The sequence below is a fragment of the Cyprinus carpio genome, chromosome B2 (genome assembly GCF_018340385.1).
Source record: "Cyprinus carpio isolate SPL01 chromosome B2, ASM1834038v1, whole genome shotgun sequence".
NCBI lineage: Eukaryota > Metazoa > Chordata > Actinopteri > Cypriniformes > Cyprinidae > Cyprinus > Cyprinus carpio.
The window spans coordinates 20,957,120-20,980,608 of record NC_056598.1 but is presented as its reverse complement, the minus strand read 5'-3'; the positions used below and the strand labels follow the sequence as shown (position 1 = coordinate 20,980,608).

The 23,489-nt window shown below is 34.6% G+C and overlaps 3 protein-coding genes across 9 annotated transcripts; all 3 read left to right on the top strand.

Moving 5' to 3' along the window:
* Positions 1-2,218: 2,218 nt before the first annotated feature.
* LOC109072827 (pentraxin-related protein PTX3-like) lies at positions 2,219-6,916 on the top strand. The gene is made up of 3 exons (XM_042718584.1): positions 2,219-2,459; positions 3,426-3,977; positions 4,708-6,916. The coding sequence occupies exons 1-3, from the start codon at positions 2,285-2,287 to the stop codon at positions 5,322-5,324; spliced, it is 1,344 nt and encodes a 447-aa protein (XP_042574518.1). The 5' UTR covers positions 2,219-2,284; the 3' UTR covers positions 5,325-6,916.
* A 2,005-nt stretch (positions 6,917-8,921) lies between these two features.
* On the top strand, positions 8,922-17,167 carry LOC109072828 (Golgi integral membrane protein 4-like). 7 transcript variants are annotated; one of them, XM_042718576.1, is made up of 14 exons: positions 8,922-9,413; positions 9,911-9,985; positions 10,160-10,209; positions 10,319-10,372; positions 10,477-10,627; positions 10,767-10,849; positions 11,171-11,254; positions 12,549-12,710; positions 13,051-13,384; positions 13,721-13,791; positions 14,254-14,391; positions 15,567-15,635; positions 15,740-15,829; positions 16,006-17,167. In XM_042718576.1, exons 1-14 carry the CDS (start codon positions 9,227-9,229, stop codon positions 16,093-16,095), a joined length of 1,638 nt encoding a protein of 545 aa, XP_042574510.1. In that variant the 5' UTR covers positions 8,922-9,226; the 3' UTR covers positions 16,096-17,167. The 7 variants fall into 7 exon arrangements, with proteins under 7 accessions (XP_042574510.1, XP_042574513.1, XP_042574511.1 ...); XM_042718582.1 differs by having other exon boundaries at positions 9,360-9,413; positions 10,189-10,209; XM_042718581.1 differs by lacking the exon at positions 8,922-9,413 and adding an exon at positions 9,420-9,778 and having other exon boundaries at positions 10,189-10,209.
* Positions 17,168-17,194: 27 nt separating this feature from the next.
* LOC109072830 (programmed cell death protein 10-like) lies at positions 17,195-22,146 on the top strand. Its single transcript, XM_042718583.1, is given in 9 exon segments — positions 17,195-17,224; positions 18,177-18,283; positions 18,719-18,772; positions 18,959-19,076; positions 19,201-19,327; positions 19,831-19,909; positions 21,573-21,655; positions 21,818-21,824; positions 21,826-22,146. Coding segments are annotated over 8 exon segments (633 nt in total). The 5' UTR covers positions 17,195-17,224; positions 18,177-18,193; the 3' UTR covers positions 21,901-22,146.
* The last annotated feature ends 1,343 nt before the right edge of the window (positions 22,147-23,489 follow it).

The window sequence follows — 23,489 nt, the reverse complement described above, 5'->3', positions numbered from 1 at the left end:
TTTAGTACCATTTTTATTTGCTACTTAATTTGTTAATTGTGGACCAAGTACAACAGCTAATTATATATATATTGTGTGTGTGTGTGTGTGTGAGAGAGTATATATATATATATATATATATATATATATATATATATATATATATATATATATATATATATATATATATATATATATATATATATATATAAAAGCACAACTGTCAGATGTTTTATCTATCTATGTTCAAACAGTACATCATTTTAAAATGGAAAACACATAAAGCTTTCCTTTACTGAGTTGTTTTAATGCCTTCTGAAAAGTTGGAGTCTCGTCTGAATTAGGGGAGAAATATGCACATATCAAGCCCCGCTTACTAGCAAAAACAATCAGAAAAGTTCTAAGCAAATAATCAGACATTTATAGTGTCAACAACTGTGTGTGCCAAAGGTGTGAGGGGAAAAAAATATGAAACGTGAGTCAGTGTTCTCTACAATGAAACAATGAAGATTATATAATGCAGAATATTATAATATTCTAAGAAAAATATTAATAATGCCAAAATATTTAATTGCCAGTCTCTGAGGTAATAAATAAACCATTTTATGGCATCATATTTAAGGTAAATATACATACACACATATACATGTGCACGCACACACACACACACACACACACACACACACACACACACATATATACAGTATATATATATATTTATATATATATATATATATATATATATATATATATATATATATATATATATAATTACTGTGTTATATAATACTATATTACTGTAGCAAAGTACTTATTTTACAGTCTAAGAACAGAGTGTAAAAGGTGATACTGATTAAACACTCACACATGTGCCCAGCACAAAAGTAGACGCACACTAAATCAGTCTGCAGTTAAACAATGCTATTTCTGTCCCTCTTATAATAGCCAGTATATTTGGAAAATAAAGACACGCCTCAGACAAGGAGTATTTAACAGATGTTTGTCCTCACCTCAATAAATTATTTGGCTGTGCTTCTAAAAACGTCTCTCTGCTCATAAGCAGTGGGTGGAGCATTCATTTAAATCTGCTTTGGTCTGATTCATGCTGACAAAAATATTTCTGCTGGAAAAGACCTTTCAGGAAAAAAATACGTTTCAGGTGTTCAAGACACAATATTGCGTGAAGGGTGACTTTTTCAGTTTTCTGTCTGTTCTTACAAAATGTAGTGAGGTCACAAATGTTTCTTTCAATAGTATGAAAGCTGGAAACCAGACGATATTATTTCATTGTTTTGTATTGTATTTATTAACTTGTTTGTGTCATTAAGAGTTTGCCCTAAGGGTCTAAATAGCCATGACATACTCAATCACTCATTGTTTATCTTGAGATCTGCTGGTAATTTATTAATATCTGACTTGAACACAATTATTTCAATATTGGGTTGTGTAACTCAGTTCCCAAGTTCTCTTTTCCCTCTATACAATATGGCGAATGAGTTAAACTTCAATCAGAGATTGATGCTCCAATGCACCCACAGTTAATATTTACACTCCCTGTTAATATTTAGAGAGTTGAAACCTCAGATTATTAAATGGACTGACCCACAATAAACATTCTCTCATGATTTACTCAACCTCATGTCATACCAAACCTATATGACTTTCTTTCTTCTGTGGAATGCAAAATTATTTCATGTTTTTTGATGACATGTGGACCCCACTGACATTCATTGTGGAGGACAATCTTCAATATATCCTATTTTGTGTTCATACAGGTTTGGAATGACATGACGGTGAGTAATCACTGGCAAAATTTACATTTTTGTCTGATCTATCCCTTTAAGAAGCAGACGTAAAAGAGGAACTCCCATATTCAAGTGCTGAGCAGTGATAAGAAAGAAATAAATGGATGGGTTAACTCCTGGACAACATACAAAGGAAAGCTCCCTCTGGTGACATTATAGCTACTCCCATAAGATCAAACATCTTTTTGCCCAAATATTTCTCCCTTTGCTTCCACATTGACCTGAAGCAGAATTCTCCTTTGGGGAGACCCAACCTCTTTTCTACTTTTCCTTTCCACACCCCCATGACAATTTCTTGCCCAACCAGCGGTAGAGGCTGTGACATTTGAGTAGATCACATATGCTGCCCACCTCCAACAAAGTATTACTCAGACTGTGACAGCTCTGCTCTGAGTGCTGTGTTTAAAAGAGCTTGCTCAGTCTCATGTACGCTCAGTGGGTTTTTCCAGGCACACGAGGAACAACAGAACATCTGATTTACTTCAAAATAATCTGATTACATGCAGGGGCAGACTAACATACACACCAGCATTAACATCAGAATGTATGCGCCCCGGGCCCTGCTGGCCCTCTGCCTGCCCTGCTTTTTTAGTGGGAATGTGTTTGGTTATGAATATGGAGAGGATTACTCTGATTCCTACTATAATGAAATCTCCAATGGTGAACGCCTGCAAAGTAAGTATTTTTCAGTTCCAGATGTCTCTTCATTTTTATTTATTTATTTTTATGTAGCTGTACTGACATTTTGCTCATTTCATTTGACATTTTAAAATAATCATGACTGCATGACAAATTATTTTAAAACAGAACTACTGAATAAAGTGGTAGTTGAATTGTTTAGTTAAATTTCAGTGTTAAAATTGATCAAAGGAAACATATATTAGGTGCTTATCATTATTTCCCTATTTTTAAGTACATTTTTGTCTTCATTTTATATTTTATATGTGACAAATTAATATCAAAAATACAAATGATTTTTCACATTTCACATTTATGCTTTTCACAAGATTTAAATGTTCATGCGACAAATTCAAGAACAATATTCCATAAAACCTCTTAACTTAAAATAATAAGTTGCACACATATAATTATAAAAAAAGCAAAATATTGCTGTTAAAAGTTTTAAATGTACCATATTACAGAACAGCATATGGCAACTTTCTAAAAATATTTAATGTCAACAACCCAAATATATTTAAATATCTGTATTTTTAATGCACAGTGCTATGAAAGCATAATGTCATGAGTCATGACCCACAGCTTAAAAAAACAAAAAAGTTTTTATATTTCACAACACATTACACATACACACACCTCCACACACACACTCCCGCAAAAAAAACAATGAAGGGCTTGAACATTTTAACCAGAGGATGCTTATGAGCATCAAAGGTTATTCATTTTCAGAGAACTTGTCTCTGAGAATTTAGCAAAGAGGCAGTTGGTATTCCTTATGACCACTACAAAACTTTTAGCAGCAGACCTGGGGAAAAAAGGATGAAAACAAACCATAACAATGTTATTCATTACAACTATATTTTTTTTTATTATTATATTATTTTTAATAAATTAACAACTAAAAAAAAAATGTATTATGTTGCACCAACACAGAGCAGTAAAAACCATACTCTTTGTCCACAGCAGGAGCAACACAAATTCCCTGTACGCCTCAAGACCTCTCACGCTGGAACAAACTTTTCATCATGCTGGAGGACTCTCAAATGAAGCAAGACATGCTCTTGCATCAGAATGAAGACATGGTTAAGGTGGAGGTGGACTCCATACAGAAGGAGCTCCATAAGCTTAACAACAACAAAGCATGTGTCCAAGCCTCAGAAAACACCTGTAAATGTATAAGTGAGCAGATGAACGGCAATCTGAATAAAGCCATGGAGCAGCTCAGAGAGGCTGCAGATACTTATCAAGCCCAAAACAATGAGACGCTGCAGCAGCTCATTCATTTCAGCAAGAACCAGGCCACACGTCTCACCAAACTGGAGAGCAGCTCACTGCTGGGAGCAGGTCTTGGGCAAGTGGCCATGAAGTCTTTTCTCGCTTATCCAAAGGAACAAGAAGCAAGCAATGCAGATGGCGGGAAGCTGGAGAGAGCGCTTATGGCCACCGTTGCGGATCTCCAAAGGGTACATGCCCAGCTGGCTCTTTTCCAACGAGCAAACGGCACATCGATTTCTGGCCCTCAGGTATCTATGATTTCACTGTTTTTTTAATTTAATTTAATACACTTTATTAATTTGCAAAGGGCAGTTTGGTTTAGGGCATTCGGAACTGACAGGGCAGACAAACACTGTGTATTTATCTTATCCTCAACAAGGCTGAATTTAATTAATCAAAAGACAGTAAAAACATTAATATTGAGAAATAAATTATAATATATTTTAAGTTAATAGAAGAAGAGACCAAAAGTGACAGTAAAGACATTGATAATCTTACAAAAAAATTCTAATTCTAATAAATGCTGTCCTTTTGAACTTTTTTTATTCATCAAAGAATCTTGAAAAAAGGCTTTAAAAAGCCCTAACTAAATAACTGAGCACAACTGAAGTCTGAAATAATGGCTGCTGAAAATTCATCTTTGCAATCAAATGACTTCTTTTTTTTTTAAATATATTAGCGATCGTTTTAAATGTAATAATAATATTTCATTTCAATATTAGTGTTTTTACTGTATTTTTTTTTTATCAAATTAAATGCAGCCTTGGTGAGCACAGAAGACTTATTTTAAAAACATTAAAAAAAAACAATGATTCCAAACTTTTAACTTATAACAGAATGTGTAATTTAAAATATCTTTGGCCTTGAGAAATAATAAATAAATATTTTGCAAACACTGTACTTTGTTAGTATTTGCATAATGATTCAATGCATTAATGAATCTTTAATTTCTTGCTCACTCTGTTTTAAGGCTGTGAAATGGCTTTATTATTTCCAATGCGCTCCAAGCACATCTTCGCAGAGGTAATACCCTCCATGTCCATGTCCCTACAATCATTCACCATCTGTCTGTGGGCCAAAGTTACTCAGACTCTGAATAAAACAGTGCTTTTCTCTTACGGAACCAAGAAAAACCCTCAAGAGCTCCAGCTTCTTTTGGCAAGACACTCGGTGCTCCTCACGGTGGGCGGTGAGACCCATCTAGTGGAAGCTCACAGCGTAGTAACAGATGGGCAGTGGGGACACTTCTGTGCAGCTTGGAGCTCAGAGCAGGGGCTGGCCACTTTGTGGGTGAATGGAGATAATGTTGCCAGAGTGCCTGGAGTAGCTGAAGGGCACGTATTGCCCAGTAATGGGTTCATTCTGCTCGGGCAAGAGCGCAGCCGCTCAGGTATCTACAGAGATCTGGACTCATCAGTTGCGTTCACTGGAAAAATGACAGGGGTGAACATGTGGGACCATGTGCTGGATGCAGGGAGGATTAAAGAGTACGCCAATCAAGATGGATCCTGTGATAGCCGTGGGAATGTGATTGGATGGGGTGTTTCAGAGATCATTCCACATGGTGGCTCTCAGTATATCAACTGAGACTGCACCAATATACATTGCAATATAGTTTTGTACATTAAGTAATATTACATTGTATATCATCAATGATCTTGTATTTACCTTCTTTTTCATTCCAAATAAAAAGCACTGCTAAAAGGAGTAGTTCTCCCAAAACAGAAAATGTGCTGTTTACTCACCCTCAGGCCATCCAAGATGTATGGGACTGTCTTTCTTCAGTAGAAAAGTAAAGAAGATTTTTAGTTGAACCCATGATCCCTTGTGGTTCATAAAACACGAGTCAAGAGTACCGTACTTTAAGAGAAAAAAAGAAGATACAAATGAAAATAAATGCCGTGGCTCCTGATGATATATTGAGGTTTTACGAAGTGAAACTTATTACTTATCCATTCAGGTTCAGAGCAATTGTTTCACTTCATAAGACTTCAATATATCATTAGAAGACACAATTTGAAGAATTAATTTAGTTTTTCTGTAACCACTTTTTTTTTACTCTTAAAGTGTCATTACCTATTGACCTATATTTTATGAATAACCAAGGACCACGGTTTCAGCTAAAAATCTTCTGTACTGTTCTTTTGAAGAAAGAAAGTCAAAAACATCTTGAAAGGCCTGACGTTGTTTAATTTTTGAGCGAACTATTCCTTTAAAGGGATAATCTACACAAAAATGAAATTTCCATATCATTTACTCACCCTTATGTCATATATGATTTTCCCCCTGTGGAACACAAATATATATTTTGTTACATCTCTCTGTGGGGCACAATGAAATTCTACTGTATAGTCTTAAACAGCTGAAACATTCTCCAAAATAACTTATTTTGTGTTCCACACAAGAAATAAAATAAAGCATGACACAGATTTCATTTTTGGATGATTATCTCTTTAACCTTAAAACACTGTACACTAAACCAATTAAAATGGTTTAATGTTGTGTATTCTTTTTTAATTTTAGCTTTTAGTAGAATTGCATTACCATGTAAATAAATTAGTTAAATGAGTAAAAAGTTAATAAATTGAGTGGTGTGGCTCAGTGGGGATAATTAATGGACTACAAATAGAAGAAATGTTTCTCTGTTGTTCCAAATGACATGACTGTTTACATTGGTCACCAATGATTCAAAACAGATTTTCCCTCTTCTATAGTTTGGTAATTTACAATCTTTGTGGCGTATTACTGCATAGGTGTTGCTCATGACTATTGCCAGTTGTTCCAGTCTGACCACAAATAATATAAAATGAACTCAAACAAGGCGTGTGCTTTAACCATAGTGACAGTAACTCTAAAATGACACCCACATGTGTACATGTAATGATTGTTACAATGAGCAGTATTTTCCAGTGGTTTGTGAGACATACAGTCAGAATAGCCCTCCCATGTTAAATGACCTAACTTTGTCCTGTCAACCTAAAAATAGGCTATATTTAACCATATTATTTATTATGAAGGCCTACCATGTTAAATGACCTAACTTTGTCCAGTCAAAAAATAGGCTATATTTAACCATATTATTTATTATGAAGGCCTACCACATCAGTATCAATGACTTTAAAAGTTGATGTATATCACTTGCTATTTCTGTATTACAATAATAACTGTATCATAAAAATATTGCTATAGTTTTGAAACATTTTTTTTTTCTTCTGAGTATGAAATATCGTAAACAACATTGTTCAAGTAATTACATTTGTAGAGCTCAGAATTATTTGGAAATCCATCAGCTCAAAAACAAAGAGGTTACAATATTTGTGAATTTGTAGCAAAACACAAAACATACTTTTCTTTAGGAAGAAAATCATGATTGGCAGTTTACGCTGTCATTGAAAAGCCATTAATGTCGTTTTGGGGTGTCTTTTTCTACACTTTTATGTCCCAGGAGTTGATTTTTATTAAAATGAACAGTTTTTTAAATTTTTAATTAATTATATTTATTATATGGAGGACACGTTAAAACTGACTTTTATTATCTACTCAACATTTATTTCTTTGCATTTTTTTTTAAAGAAAGTCTATCAAAACACAGGTCAGATACTTAAGTCACAGCAGGAATATTTTGATGAAAGAAGTGTTGAAATTGTTGTAATAAAACTTTGAAAAGGCATATGACAAATCAAACATGCTAGATTCTTGAATATTGCTAGAATATTGCAACCTACCTGTGTTGACTAGCATTACCTACCTTAATGTCACTTTAAAATGTTAAGACAAAGGTAGCAAGGTGACAAAGGAAATCTTCAGGATCCTTCTTTGCCTGCCGTTCACCCAAGAACAAGGGGCTGGATGCCTACTTCACATTCTCCTGTCTTCCCTTTGGCTTGCTTACCAGCTTATAGAAGTGAACAGCATGTATATCATTTGACTCATCCCAGTGTTCATAAGAGGTCTTAGGCAGTGGATACTTCACACCTGACTGGCTCTTCAGCTTTCCAGCACATTCGATGGTCTCCTTCCAGCCATGTATTCCAGTCCACGTTCTCATCCCAGATAACAGCAGACTGAGCAGAGGTTTTGTCAGGTCTGGAATCTTTGCTGACAAAGAGAAAAGGTTCAATCATTTTTGCATTAGTTGGTCCCCAAAGCTCTTGTCCTTTTAGTAGTACAGCTGGCATGATGGCAGATAAGCTTTCTAAAGCTCCTCTGCTCCTGAACTCTTCTCTCAGGAGCTGGCTTCTCCTCCTGACCCCAGTCTACTTCATTCCACTTGTTCCAGGACATCAAGTAGTTGTCGTCGGCCCATGAGACGGAGGAATGTAAAGAACTATCTATCACTAGCATCAAAATTTCACAGCTGCACAACTCAGACATATATCACAAAGAAATATGAATGATCTGACCAGAGCAATGATTGTGCTCAATTAAAGTGCTTTGTAGAATGAAGACCACCACTGTGACACCCTCACTGCAAGAAAAGTTCAAATTTACTAGAATCATACTATTCAAACTTCAAACTCACAAAACAAAAAAATAAGAAAATACTTTATATTTACTATCCGAGCAATTTACACTACAAACATCTGGTTTATGATTTGCAATCATGTTCATAAAAGTTAAATGACAAAACTAGCAAAACTAGTCTCAGCAGATTGCCTTCTGTCAGTTTATATTTACTATCCGAGCAAGTTTTTCATCTGAATTTCATGAATTTTAATTTGTAGTAGCCAGAAATGAGAATAAAACACAATTGTTTTTTGTTTGTAGGCTAATTATTTTCTCAAATTGTGAAAGAATTGTGGAAATATTGTTCAGTTGTGTACCTACATAAAATAATGTTATGAATTAGTAGTTTTTTTTAATAAATTAGCCTATACATTTACATTTCACTTCGGCCATATTTAAAACTTTACCATATTTCTTCACCCCAAAACGCTAATAAAAACAATAGTTTAGGCCTATCTGAATGTGGTGGAATTTATGTGGTAGAAGTTGTAGCCTAATGACTTTCAGAAAACATATAATAAATATTTGTGCCCCTAGGTGAGAAAAACACTCTTTTATAAGAATATGTCATATTTTGGATGGATTTCTGATGCACATTAATCTCTTTTGAGTACAGTAACCGAAGTAAATGTATGTCAGCGCACTGGCCTCTGGGTGGCACTGTACTCAAAAGGGAGGAGTTGGTTAGAACAAACTCACAATAATGATAGTCCTTTGTGAATGACACGTATGAAAGTTTTGAAAAAGCCAATTCATAGCCATTAGTCGGACTTATTTTTTCCGTAAGGGATAAGTAGCCTATAATTAGGGCTAACTCGAGAAGTCTAGGAGAAATCAACTGGTGCGTCCATTAAAGGGACAGCATCGCGAGGAGAAAAAAATTAAACAGACGGATCATTGTGGCATTCCTAAACATTTACGTTACTGAAGAAGAATCGGATGGCACATAGTCTTTACTGTCTACTCAAGAAGAGGAGGAAAGGATGGGGAAAGGAATTTGTTCGAGACGACAGCGAAGAATATTTCAGTCTTTCCTACTTCTCATCTTCGTCTGCGGGACGTTGTACGCCTTCATGATCTCATATGAGATGCATAAAGAGCTGAAAAAGACTGAGGCGACGGCTTTGAAGTACCAGCAGCATCAAGAGTCACTTTCTGCGCAGCTGCAAGGTAGAAAATGAATGAAAAAGATCCTACAGCGAAGGCACTTTGTATTAGATGTTTGAATAGGGCTTATCTGATTGTTTTGAGATATCTGATGCATGCCTCCGGAGATTTCTTTTGAAAATGTTTTGGCCTGTTTTGTTAATTCCTCTTATCCAAGCCTAATAGTTGGTGCATAATAATTGACACGCATCAGAACAGCATCAAGATTTTCTTGTGAACAAGATTCCTTGAGAATACTTATTTGCTTTCACTTGATGGCAGTGCTTTCTGCCTAAGCTTTTGAATGGGGTCCTTTGACAAAAATTGGGTTACACTACACTGAGGATTTTCACCTCTCTGTGCCAGATTATAGTGTTCATTATATCAAGGTGAATCTCATAAAACCTGTCAAGTCCATATCACATTTTTGTCCAAAAGAAAACATATCTTGCGTAAAAGAAATTGAATATATACAAATGAACTTTTTATATAAAAAATAATATTTTTCTTTCTCTTTTCAGTGGTATATGAGCATCATTCTAAATTAGAGAAATCCCTCCAGAAAGAAAGACTTGAGCATAAGAAGGCTGAAGAGGGTAATGTCCTGTTCATTTGCACAATAATTGATTTCCTGATATACACAACCCACTTAATCTGGATGCGATTTGATAATGATGATAGATAATGAATGATAATGAGTCCAGGTTGTGCTGAATGCATTCTGCATCACGTTTGTTTTTAAGCCTCTATTGATTGTCAATACATCATAGATTTGCTTGTGTTTAAGCGGGAATCACAGAAGGCCCTCAACAAAGAAAAGGTAATTTAAAACTTATGGTGTTTTGATTACTAATGATGTATAAACATGATAGAGCTGCTGTTAGCTGTTGTGGATGCATAATAACTTACAGGTTTGTTTGACCTGACAGCAAGAATCAACCTATCGACTGAATGCTCTGCAGACAGAGCATCAAATACTGAAGGTGAGATGGAATAATGGAAGTTTTTGATAAACTAGTTATGGTATTTTCATTGTAGACAATGTTAAATATAATAATTTCATTCCGTTTGCATACCACTAAATCAGTCCCAGCATGAAGACTTGAAGATGCAATACTATGAACTTCAAGAGAAGCACCAAAATCAAGGGCAGGATCATGAACGTGCTCTGGATGAGCACAGGTTGGAAATAGACAATCTGCAGAGGGAGAAGGAGGTTGAAATTTCCAGACTGAAAGGTGAATCTGTGTGCTACTCTTGTATGTATTCAGAGTAATCAGGTTTAAGGCTCAGACCAAATCCATTTCCAGCCATATAAAATGCCCCTGACCACATACATTTGCTAGAGTCTTTCATCACCAGATTTCCTCCTTGTAGAGAATATGTACAACCTTCAAGCGGAGAACAGTCAGCTGCGGAAAGCTCATCAGGACATCTACACACAGTTACTTGATGTGCAGGTCAGAGAAACTACAAAGGATTCTGTGATGCATTATGTGATTAGAGTTTCAAGGAAGTTTGAATTTGCATGTAGTAGTTCAGTTAAGGACAGGGAATATACTAGTCAACATTTGAAGTGGTTCAAAACCTTTCATCAAAGTTGTCCTAAAACCGAAAACCAAAATGTGTTCTTTTGTTAGGACAACTTGGACAACTTTTTTCGATCCACTTCAAATGCTGACTACTGTATTGCTGTTCAGTTTGCAATCCTAAAACCAAGACTTTTACTGTTCTAAACATCACTGAAATTACAGTTATTTATTTCTTCCTCAACATTTCAGGAACAGCACAAGAACCTGCAAGCTTCAAAAGATCATCTCTCACTCACATTACAAGACCATAAAAATGCACTTGTTGCCGCCGAGGTAACACACAGTCATGACAACTGCTTTAAGTTTGTGTGTATCAAGCTTGAAGTCAATCACATTCTGCCACTGCAACACCTTTAACAAATTCAAAAACAAATTGGCAAATAAAATAAAAATTGATTGCTGGGTATCCTGATACTAACATTTAATATACTGTGTTTGCTATTAATTTAAGAAAACACATTTTATGTTTGTGATTGTATGATCAAGCTAAATTAACTGTTAAAAGTTTGGGGTTTGTAAGATTTTTTATGTTTTTAAAGAGGTCTCTTATGCTCACAAAGGCTGCATTTGTTAGATAAATACAGTAAAAAGAGCAATATTGTTAAATATCATTACAAAGCTGGCAAAGCTGATTTTTCAGCAGCCATTACTCCAGTCTTCAGTGTCACATGATCCTTTCAGAAATCATTTACTTATTAATTTTGGAAACATGTAAAATGTCTTTACTGTTGCTTTGGATCAGTTTAATGCATCCTAATGCACCCATTTTTGTTTTTTCTCTCAAAGATTTTTATTGACCCTAAACTTTTTAACCTACTAATCATGCTCTAATCTCATTTCATGCCATCTCACCCTACAAAGACAGCTGAAATGTGAAGAGAGATGTGAAATGGAGTTAAGTTTGTTGGAAACACCTGCCTAGCAATGTTTACATCTTAAGCATGTCTTAAGTCTCGTATTATGGTTGATCTTTTTCTTTGCCTTAGGCCACCTCAAGCTGTAAATACTTCAGATGTGTCACCCTGGCATTTGACCATGTGTGAGTGATGCATGTTTGCCTGCTATTAACATTTTAATACTGACATTATAGCTGACCTGATATATAGTGTTGTGAAAAAGTTTTTGCCCCCTTTCTGTTTTTTTGTTTTGTTTTCATATTTGTCACACTTAAAAGATTCAGACAAATTTCAAACAATTTTAAAAACTTTTTCACAGCACTCTAATATGCCACTGTGACACATTCTAACATGTAAACGACTTATTCTTCCTCACCGTGCATTGTAGAAATTATAGTGTCATGCTGCATAAAACATTTTTCTCAAATAAAACTGAGGAATCTATTTTATAACAATTATTTATGAAGGTTAGAATATATAACATTATAAATTCAGTACATTTTCTCCTTAGCTGTGTATTTAATTTATGTTTTACAGTCTCTGTGCTGAGTTTGCATCTTTCTCTCATAGAGTCAGCTCTCATACTATTTGACTTTCATTACCCAATCTATGCAGTACAAAGTATCACTTGAGAAATTTTAATTTCATCCTAATTCAATGTTTGAATAAAGCTTCAGGTGGAAGAGCTGAGGCGATTAAAGGAGAATCGCAATAAAGCATCCAGTACAGGCCGAGATGCTAAAATTGATAAATTTGCAACTGAACGCACCCGCAGCTATATACTGAAGACAGTAGAGCGCCTAAATGAGGAGCTGCATAATAAGCCCATTCAGGTACAGAAGGAAATGTAACATACAACGTTAACACATTTACTATTTGGCTTTTTGCTTTTATTAGTAAGGAAGCCTATGGATTAGCCTACTGTAGACATGAATGTGTGCTGTTCACACTCTCGCGTCACAAATGGATTAAGCCTTAATTCTTTTTTTAAATTATTCTCACTTCCTATTGCAGTTGAAGTATATATTCAAAGGCCATTTTGGCTAGTTTGTCAACTCCAGGATGAGATGACTCACATAACCTAATAATGTAAATGTGTGACTGTGGCTAATGCAAGTGTCTTATCATCAGGCCACACCACACTTTGGTCAAACGGATGTTTCTCCTTCACAGGTGGAAGGATATGAGGAAAATGGAAAAGGGTTATCCCCTCAAGGTGTGTTGGAAATTGAAAATAACAATGCGACCAAAGTGGCAATGAAGCAGCCTCGGCAAATTGATATTTTTACTGAGGGAAACGGCAAGAAAGAGGAGAGAAGCACATCAAAGGATAGAGGAGGAGAGGATAAGGGGAAAAAGGCAGTGCTGGAACATTCCTTATCAAACCCAGAAGAGCTGGGCATTAACCCTCGCAACACGCTAAGCCAAAGCCCCGGGAAACAGACACAGACAGAGCCACTTCACAGAACCAAAGTACACTTTGAGGCTTTGGATACAGTTATTGCTGGTAAGGACGGATAATTTTGTGGCAGGTATTGGCTTTTTCTGATTCCACTGTATTTCATGAAGTTAAGGGTTCTAGCACAAAAGTCCAAAGTGCTACCAAGCTGAGATTTGAATTGACAACATTTAAATTAAAACACTGATGTTATTATACTGAATTTATTTATTTTTTTTACCCATGAAATTGCGGTTAAATTTCACAAATTACATATAAATTAAACATGAAATTTCAAAGTAGATAACCTAAAGTAGTTTTTTCTTGTAAAACAATAATCAGTTTTTTTTTACAGCTTTGAAAAATACTTTTTACTGTATAGTTTTTATTTCTGTTGAAATACAGAGAATGCTGTGCAATCACACCATGTTATGGCTGGACGAGAAGATGAAAAGGAGATGCAAAAGCACAAAAAGGTGTGTCTGATAATGCAGTGTGTATTTTATTTTATATATTGTCTCAGTGTCTTTTTTTGGTCTGCATTTGCAAATTTTCCTTTTTGCAGTAAGAACTGCATGATCAGAAATGAAAGAGACCTGAAACAGATTTGAAAAGATCAATGTTTGTTTATGCTGTTGTTCAGAAATTAGATCTGTGTCACATGTAGAGAGGAAAAAAACTGATCCGGACGACTTACACACCGAGTGAATGACAAATTGCATGCAGAGTCATAAATTAATTATTCAATAACATCAAGGCAGTGTGGCGTAAACACTGTGGCTGCGCTTTCTCTGTATTATTTCTCGAAAAGCTCAGTTATTTGACTTTGAAGTGCAAATTACAATTTCTTTAAAATTTTATCACAGGAAATGATATCATTTGAAGTTTATGATTTCTATTAATGACTTATTCTCTCTTGAAATGACTCATTTGAGCAGGGGATAGGAGAAAAAAACTTGAACTCTGTGAATGAGGCCAACAACCAGAACGAAGATGAATTTGAAGAGGCAGAAGAAGAAACCGAGTACAAGAGCAATGCGAATAAGATCAGGCCTGAAGAGGATGAGCAGCTTGTGGTGAGTTAACAAGAAGGATACAGACAAGCTCCTCTTATATTATTCATGGAATAAAGTCTGAAGTGATACTGACCTCTGACATTTGTACAAGTTTGATTAATTTTTTTAATTTATCATTATTTGGCAATATTGAATATACACTGCTGTTCAAACATTTGGGGTCAGTAAGATGATTTTTTTTAAAGAAATGAATTTTATTCAGAAAGGACACATTAAACTGATCAAAACTGACTGTAATGCCTTTTACATTGTCACAAAAAAATATATTTAAAATAAATGCTGATTTTTTTTTAATGTTCAGTTGACCAAAGAATTCTGAAAATATCATGGTTCATATAAAAAAAAACTGTTTCAACATTGATAACAAGAAATGTTTCTTGATCACCAAATCAGCATATTAGAAGGATTTCTGAAGGATCATGTGACACTGAAGACACTGTGACACCCAGTAATGATGCTGATCATAGGAATAAATCACGTTTTAAAATATATTAAAATAAAAGCAGTTATTTTAAATTATAATAATATTTCAAAGTATTACAGTTTTTACTGTATTTTTGATCAAACAAATGCAGCCTTGGCAAGCATAAAGGACTTCTTTCAAAAAACCTAACAATCCCAAATTTTTGAATTATGATGTTTTTCATTAAAGGAAAATGCCACCATTTTTCCATATTCCACTATGTTCTTCCCTCAACTTAGACGAGTTGATACCATAGACTGTATAAAAACTCAATCACTGTAGCGCGTGGTGCCACTATGCTAGCGTTTAGCTTAGCAACATTCATTCCTTAGGATCCAAACAGGGATGAATTTAGAAGCTACCAAACACTTCCATGTTTTCCCTATTTAAAGATTACAGTTAAGAAGTAGTTACAGAAGTAAGTATGGTGACAAAATAAACGGTGGGGATTTCCTAAGCGGATAAAAATGATGACTATAATGTATGTATCGGGAAAACATGGAAGTGTTTGGTAGCTTCTAAATTCATCCCTGTTTGGATCCTAAGGAATAAATGGTGCTAAGCTAAACTCAAGCATAGTGGCGCCACACGCTACAGTGATTGAGTGCACGCACTGAGACGAGAGAGGTACGTATCAACTCGTCTAAGTTTAAAGTAAATCAACCCACTGGTATGGAACGATAAGCAGATTACTGATGCACTATATTAATAGGTGGCAGGCAATCCCGAGCAGCAAGAAGACCAGCTGGATGAGCAATATGAGGACAATGTAGAGGATGAGGTGAGGGAATACAGGCATTGATAGACTGGTGTGCTGAGGAAGTGATACAAAATGCTACATGAAAAATGACTTGTTCCCATCATCCCCACTGCAACATCCATTAGACTCTTGATGACTCAGTGCATGACAGACAGAAGAGAGCAGAAGAGGAAGAAAGTGAAGAAGATCCCTACAGTGAGCGTAATGGAGCACAGGTCAGCCAACTGCTTAAGAAGGCCTTTCCTATCAATCAACCAAAAGAATTATAACTTTGTACTTCAGCTAAAAATGCAGAGCAGTGTATTTAGAATGTAAATGCACAAAATGTTAGACAGGCTAAGTGCATTTTGAGCACAGACGATTTTAAATATCAAAAAATGTTTTGTTTCAGGGCCATGATAAACTGAATGAAAACCCAGGAGCTGAAACCGGTGCCAATCAGATGGAGAGCCTCCAAGAAAAACTGATAAAAAGAGGATGAAGAAGATCTTAGGGAAAGAAATCAAAAGCCTGAGATGTGGAGAGAGCTGATTCTACTGTCTGATGAGTGGCTTTACGTGTCTCTTCTTGCAGAAAACTAAAGTACATCAACTGTGATCCCTTGTTTTTTTAAGTGACTACTTATGCAAGAGCCTTGTACTTCCAAGTACAAGGATTTGTTTAGCATTCATATTTAATCAAAGCATTGTATCTTTTTGAGCTTACTAAGGCAATATGAAATGGCTCCCTGCTGAATAAAAATAAATAAACTTTTGGTTTCTTATGTCAGAGAGTAGCTGAATGATTTCTTCTAGGCAAATACTATTTATTATTTTTACATTCCCTCAGTTCTGTACTTGAGATTTGTAAGGTTATTTTTTTTATTATTATTACTCTTCACTTATTGAAAGTAGTAATGTAGTAAAATGGATAAGAAGTTAAATTGTAAATGATTTTCAAATGTTTCTTTTTACCTTTTTGTACTTTTTGCCTGGTATATCACTTTCATCTCAAAACCTAAAGCACATCTGGACTTTCCCTGTAAAGTATAAAAATAGTATATATTAAAGCTGTAAAAAGAGCTCTTTATTGTATTCTGTTATTATCAAGTTAAATTGTTATGCTTCTCAGTAGGAACCTTAAATAATTTGACCATGTGGACATAAAATGTACTTATAAAAGATAAAAAATGACACTATATTTTGAAACATTTACATGAAGCCAAATGTGGGATTTTTTAGCTTTATTAAAATTTTGTTCATGTTCAAGCATTATAGTTTTTTCTTCTCTTAACTGCTCATACTGTTATTTATATATCTGTATTTGTTTTTGCGAAAAAAAAATGCTGTATGTTTACTGATTTGCAAATAAAAAGATTTTCAAATATTCCTACAGTAATTTACATTATATTCAATACAAAGTATGAGACTCAATCAAACGCTTATAGAAGGTACGGTCTGGTTGGTCAGGAGACGGAAGTCGTCAGCTTTCTCTAAGCTCTCACGCAGAAAACTTCCGACTTCCGAAGTTGAAAAAAAAAGAAACACAGATACATTTTGCTAGCTAAGCATCAAGGAAACCTTTATTACTTACCCCTCAGCTGTGGGACGTGCAGGTGAAGACGAGAGCAGGTATTTCTGTTAAGACTGTGATCATATTAAATGTACGGACGTCGAAATGAACAGATCTGTCTGCTAACTTTGATAGCCAGCTTGCTCAGTTTTGGCTATGAAGATGTTAGCTAGACTGCTAACTCTAAGAAACACTTGAGAAATAAGCAAAGCTTGAATAATGTCAGAATGAGGTCTGTTTCATTTGGCTTTGGCGGTTTAAAAACAGCCTGACTGAATCGAAAGGAGCCGGAGGGATTGTGACAAAGATGCTAGAAAAACATTTGCTACAAGTCTGTTGTAATGGACGGGTTAGCAGGTTAAATAATTAAACATAGTTTCACTAGCATGGACTACCTAGGCTATATTTGTGACAAAAACAAGGTGTCTAGATTGTGTCAGATGACGTCGATATTATGTCATGCATGTTAAGTGAGGCTCTGCAGTCAAGTTTGACTGAGGAAACCATTGCCCTAAAATATATATACATCCCTTCATAACTATTATATATTAAATTGTTATCTTTTGGTATAAAACATATGCAGCAATAAAAACGCTAAAAAAATATACACATAGAAAAACTCTATAACAAAATATATATTAAAACACAAAAAGATATATAAAAAAAATTATATCTTTAAAATCACACCACAGAAAAAAAAAAAATTTTGTTGTTTTTTTATATTTGTATATTCTGTTAGCTGTCACTAATAATGTGTTTAAAACTTCCAAGTAGTATGAATTTAACAATTATGGCTTTTATTTAACTAAACAGTTTGTACCTTTAATCTGTTAAATTATTAAATGTAAATCTTGAAATGTAGAAAATTTGTCATGAAGTGAATTGTTATTAGTTGAGAATACATTTTTGATAGATAGATATCAATTAATTCAATGTATTCCTTTCAAACATTGTAGTGTGCTTGAGAGAACTGAGTGAATTGTGTGGCTCACCTGACCATTTTTACCTGAGGTGGGCCTCCATTGAGGATGACAATGGAAGAGATGAAGAATGAAGCTGAGACAAATTCAATAGTCTCTATGACACTGTATGCAGTCATGTACCCAGTCTTCAATGAGGTATTTAGATTTACACTTCAGTATAAGCAAATACGTAGTTTATTGACCATATAAACATGTTATGTTTATATTTGTATAATTGCACCTGCTGTCAAAGTTATGGATTTTATCTTTCATTGAATTATTTATTTATTTATCTAAAAATAAAAACATTTTACAGCTGTTCTCTGTACACTGATACATTTGTGTTTTTTTAATCCACGTTGAATACAAAGTTCAAAAGAACCACATTTATTTGAAATAGAAATCTTTTATAACATTATACATGTCTTTATTGTTACATTTGATCAGTTGAATGCATACTTGATAAATAAGTATGAAAAAAGTTTTACTGACCCCAAAATTTTAAGCAGTGGTGTAGCTTAAAGCAGTTGATATTACATCATAAAGTATGTGAATATGAAATGTCTGATTTTGAATTTGTTCTTCTGACAGTTGGAGAGGATAAACCTGTCAGCAGCACAGACGTTGCGGGCAGCATTTATCAAAGTAAGAATTCCTAAAAGTGTCAATTCATCATTCATCAATAAATTCATTTATTTTTCTGAAATGTTATCTCTCTTCATCTGGCCCTTGTGATGTATTGGTTTTAAAAACGATTAATTTCATGCTCAACATAATATGAGGTTTACTGATGTGAGTTTAATGCTTTTCAATCGACGCCACCCTCTCAAGGCAGAGAAAGAGAACCCAGGCCTCACTCAGGATATCATCATGAAGATACTGGAGAAGAAGAGCCTGGAGATCAACTTCACAGAATCACTACTGCGCATGGCTGCAGATGACGTGGAAGGTAAAAAAAAAATATATGATTTGCTTCTGGTACAGTCCCTATATCTGGATCTTTCCTACACTCAAAATGAATGATACAAATAATGAATCTGAACCTGTGACGTTTTGTGATTCATATTTCACAGAGTACATGATTGAAAGACCAGAGCAGGAATTCCAGGACCTAAACGAGAAAGCACGAGCCCTCAAACATATCTTGAGTAAGATCCCAGACGAGATCAACGACAGAGTGCGCTTCCTACAGACCATAAAGTGAGGATCCTGTCCCATGTTTTAACCTTGATGTCATAGTGGTTAAAGATCTGGCCCGGTAATCTGCATGGCACTTAACCTCCGGTCACTCCAGAGGGATTGTCCCAGTAATAAGTGTACTGTATGTCACTTACGATAAAACATCTGCTAAATGATTACTTAGGTTGTACTTAATTCAAACTAGACTAATGATCACACAATAACTGCAGTCAAAATCGTTTGGAGCCTATAGATTTTTCTTCCCTTTATAATCTTGCTTAAAGTCTAGTGCTTTAGTTTTAATTAAGCAATTAGCCAACAATTAATCGACTAAGGGATCTCACATAGCTAACAATACCATGGATACATAGACCTCAGGAGATGTTCAAACGTGAAAGATTTGTAGACATTTTAATAGGCCTCTCCTCTGTTATCTTGCCACCCTCCACTGCTTGACTGCTTAGTCAGTGCTTCGCTGTTCATAAATGTATTCATCACTCCTGACCTCTCGCTGATTTCCACAGAGACATCGCCAGTGCCATAAAAGAGCTGCTGGACACAGTCAACAATGTGTTTAAGAAATATCAGTATCAGAATCGCAGGGTAAGTATTTCTTATTTCACAGATTTTCACTGTTGCACAAGCAGGTTGGGATATTTTTTTAAATAATATTCTGGGATTAATACAAGTCAAAGGGATAGTTCTCCCAAAAATGAAAATTACCCCATTATTTAATTTCCTTAAAGCCATTCTAGGTGTATATGACTTTCTTCTTTCATACTAATGCAATCGGAGTTATATTGGAGTTCTGGCTCTTACGAGCTTTATAATGGCAGTGAATGGGGAGTGAGATTTTGAAGCCCAAAAAAGTGCATCTATCATAAAAGTGCTCCACATGGCTCCGGGGGGTTAATAAAGGCCTTCTGAAGTGAAGAGGTGTGTTTTGTGTTAGAAAAATATCCATATTTAAAACTTTATAAACCATATTCTCTCACACAAACTTTGGTATGTGCTGTCATGAGATTGTGGTGTTCTGACACACTTTTTGTCCTATACATGAGCACGCATACCACAGTTAGCAGAAGCTAGAGATTACGGTTCATAAAGTATTAAATATGAATATTTTTTTCACAAAACACATCTCTTCGCTTCAGAAGGCCTTAATTAACACCCTGAAGCAGTGTGGAGTACTTTTATGATGGATGGATGCGCTTTTTTGGGCTTCAAAATCTCGAACCCGATTCACTGCCTTTATTAAGCTTGGAAGAACCAGGACATTTTTTAATATAACACTTATTGTATTTGTTTGCAAGAAGAAAGTCATATATACCTAGGATGGCTTGAGGATGGGGTAATGGGGTAATTTTCATTCTTGGAACTATACCTTGAAATGAATAATTCACCCAAAAATGAAAATTTTGAAAAAATGTACTCCCTCAGGTCATCAAAGATGCAGGTGAGATTGTTTCTTCATGGGAATGGACTTTGAGAAATTTAGCATTGCATCACTTGCTCATCAATGGATCCTCTGCAGTGAATGGGTGCCATCAGAATGAGAGTCCAAACTGCTGATAGAATTTTTATTTATTATTGTTTATTATTATGGTTTATGGACTCAACGGTTTAAAGTTAAAACACCTTAATGATGGATTTCTTACAAAAACAATATTTTGATGTCTTTATCATCTGTTTTGATAAATAAACATCTTGGATGGCTTGAGGGTGAGTAAATATTCAGAAAATTTGGGTGAACTATTCCTTAAGCTCAATTGATAGTGCTTATAAATTAATTTCGACTTGTCCATTCTTTTCTTGAAAAAATAAAGTGCAGCTTGCAGTGGAATCTGCCCAATCCATAAATATTAAAATACTTGTTGTAGTAATAGAGCTACAAGTCGTAAATATTATGCGTGTTAACATGATTTTAATGTGAAGAAAATCATTTACTAACCTTTTCTGTGTAAAGTTTCATCTAATTATACTTTGTTACAACTTTGTTGCAATGACCGCCTAATGGCTGAAACCTTTAAATTACTTAAATTTGTGTATTAAAACTTTTATTTGAGATGTAATGTAAGTGCTTTTAGAAAATAAGCCTCACATTTATTTTTAATCATAAAAAAAGTCCACTTCCATTGTAAGTGCCTCACTATAACCTTGATCTGTTTTTTTGCATAATCAACAGTATGTCACAAACGCTGCTAGTTATGCTCAATTCTTTTTTCCTTAATAGCCAAATATTAACATGTTTAAAATTTTTTCCCAGGCACTTGAACACCAAAAGAAGGAGTTTGTGAAGTACTCCAAAAGCTTCAGTGATACGCTGAAAACATACTTCAAAGATGGAAAGTAAGCAAGCAGGCATTGACGGATGTCTTTTTAAAGTGCAGTGCTTATGCTTCTAGCAGACATCTGTTTCACAGATCTTCTATGACAGTACATTTCTCATTGAAATATGATCAGCCAATTGATGTCCTGAGCAGTGACTTTTCTCTTTCCCCCCGTCCACAGGGCAATAAAACGTCTTTATCAGTGCCAACAGGCTTATCCACCAAACGAACTTGATACTACAGACCTTCAAAACCGTGGCCTAGGAGACGAAGCTGTGACGTGTGCAGGAGTGTGGAGCCAGTTATTTGTAATATACAAAGATATTTGTCTTTTCAAAGTATAATTTATCAACTTTGCCTCATTTGAAGGAACTTGAAATGGGGAGTTCAAGACACGTTAATTTACTCTTAGCTGAATAATTATGATTTTTACCATTACTGACAGCTTCATTACCTTTTTCTTTCACTATGGTTCCGATCAAACGAAAGCCAAAAGATTTTGCGCCTTAAAGTGTCCATGCAACATTCCATATTCAAAGTGTAAATATTGGTATTCTTTCTTTGTCACTGAGACATAAAGAATAAAAATAGGAATAAATGATGTATTTAAACAGATATTTGGTTATAAATGTTCAATAAATAGTTTTCAAATGTTTAATATTCTCGGGAGTCTCGGGAGGTTTTTAATTTATTCAATTAATATAATCCCCACAGATGCACTAAGGAAGTTAAAAATACAGCTTTTATGAAGTCTGCTCTGTAATGTACATAAAGAAGCACAGTTAATGGAAGAGCTCTTCGACTTTGTGCATTTAAGTGGATATTTAATGGGCTGCGAGTAGATGCAGAAGAGGGTGTCCTGTGCTGAAAGATGCTGAGTAAAGTCTAATTGGGTCACCCAACCTCATAATGTTATTAGTTTTGAAACTGAAAACCAAAACAGGCATATTTGCTCTCATGTACAAAAATACACTACTGTTCAAACATTTGTGGCTCGTAAGATTTTTTTCTTATTCTTACTTAAGGAGCATCTTATGCTCACCAAGGCTGCATTTATTTAATAAAAAAATACAGTAAAAACGGTAATATCATGAAATATTACAAGTAAAGTTTTCCATCTTTTTTTTATATTTTTAAATTATTCCTGTTATTTGCAAAGCTGTTTTTTAAGCATCCATTACTCCAATCTTAAGTGTCGCAAGACCCTTCTCATATAATTCTTATCAATGTTGAAAACAAGTGTGCTGCTTAATATTTGTGCAGAAACTGTGAATTCCTGAAAAAAGAATTGAATTTATTCAGAAGTTAAAAGCCCAGCATTTATTCAAGTGTACATTTTTTGTAACATTAAAAATGTCATGAACTTGATCAAAAACCGTCAGTTAATTGCCATTGCTAAATAAAAAGATTAATTTCCTTAAAAAAAAAAAAATAAATTAAATCTTGCAGACCCCGCATAATTTTGAATATGATGTTTAAAAGAGTATAGTCTTGAAGGGATATTTCACTCTAAAATTAAAGTTTTGTCATGATTATTTTATCATTACATCATTACCCTAATCTCATTCTAAACCAAAACTACTTACTTTCTACTGCAGAAAACAAAAAATAAATAAAAATAAATTCTGAAAAATGATCAACTGTTTCTGTCCATATACAATGAAAGTCATCTGAAACATTAGACCCAATTGCCCTTATTTCATCCTATTTTTTAAAAAAATATCTTCTATTGTGTTCCACAGAGGAAATAATGGTATGGATCAATATGATGATTGGTATGGATCAAAGTGTAAGTAAATGTTTGAATTTTCATTTTTCAGCCATTTTCTTTCCCACAGCATTTGCTATTTTTT

Coding starts and splice junctions, on each gene's coding strand:
- LOC109072828 (XM_042718576.1), top strand. CDS start 9,227: ATGGGGAAAGGAATTTGTTCGAGACGACAGCGAAGAATATTTCAGTCT. Junction 9,986..10,159: donor GCATAAGAAGGCTGAAGAGG/GTAATGTCCTGT, acceptor AATACATCATAG/ATTTGCTTGTGTTTAAGCGG. Junction 15,830..16,005: donor GTGAGCGTAATGGAGCACAG/GTCAGCCAACTG, acceptor GTTTTGTTTCAG/GGCCATGATAAACTGAATGA.
- LOC109072827 (XM_042718584.1), top strand. CDS start 2,285: ATGCAGGGGCAGACTAACATACACACCAGCATTAACATCAGAATGTAT. Junction 2,460..3,425: donor CAATGGTGAACGCCTGCAAA/GTAAGTATTTTT, acceptor CTTTGTCCACAG/CAGGAGCAACACAAATTCCC. Junction 3,978..4,707: donor AAACGGCACATCGATTTCTG/GCCCTCAGGTAT, acceptor CTCTGTTTTAAG/GCTGTGAAATGGCTTTATTA.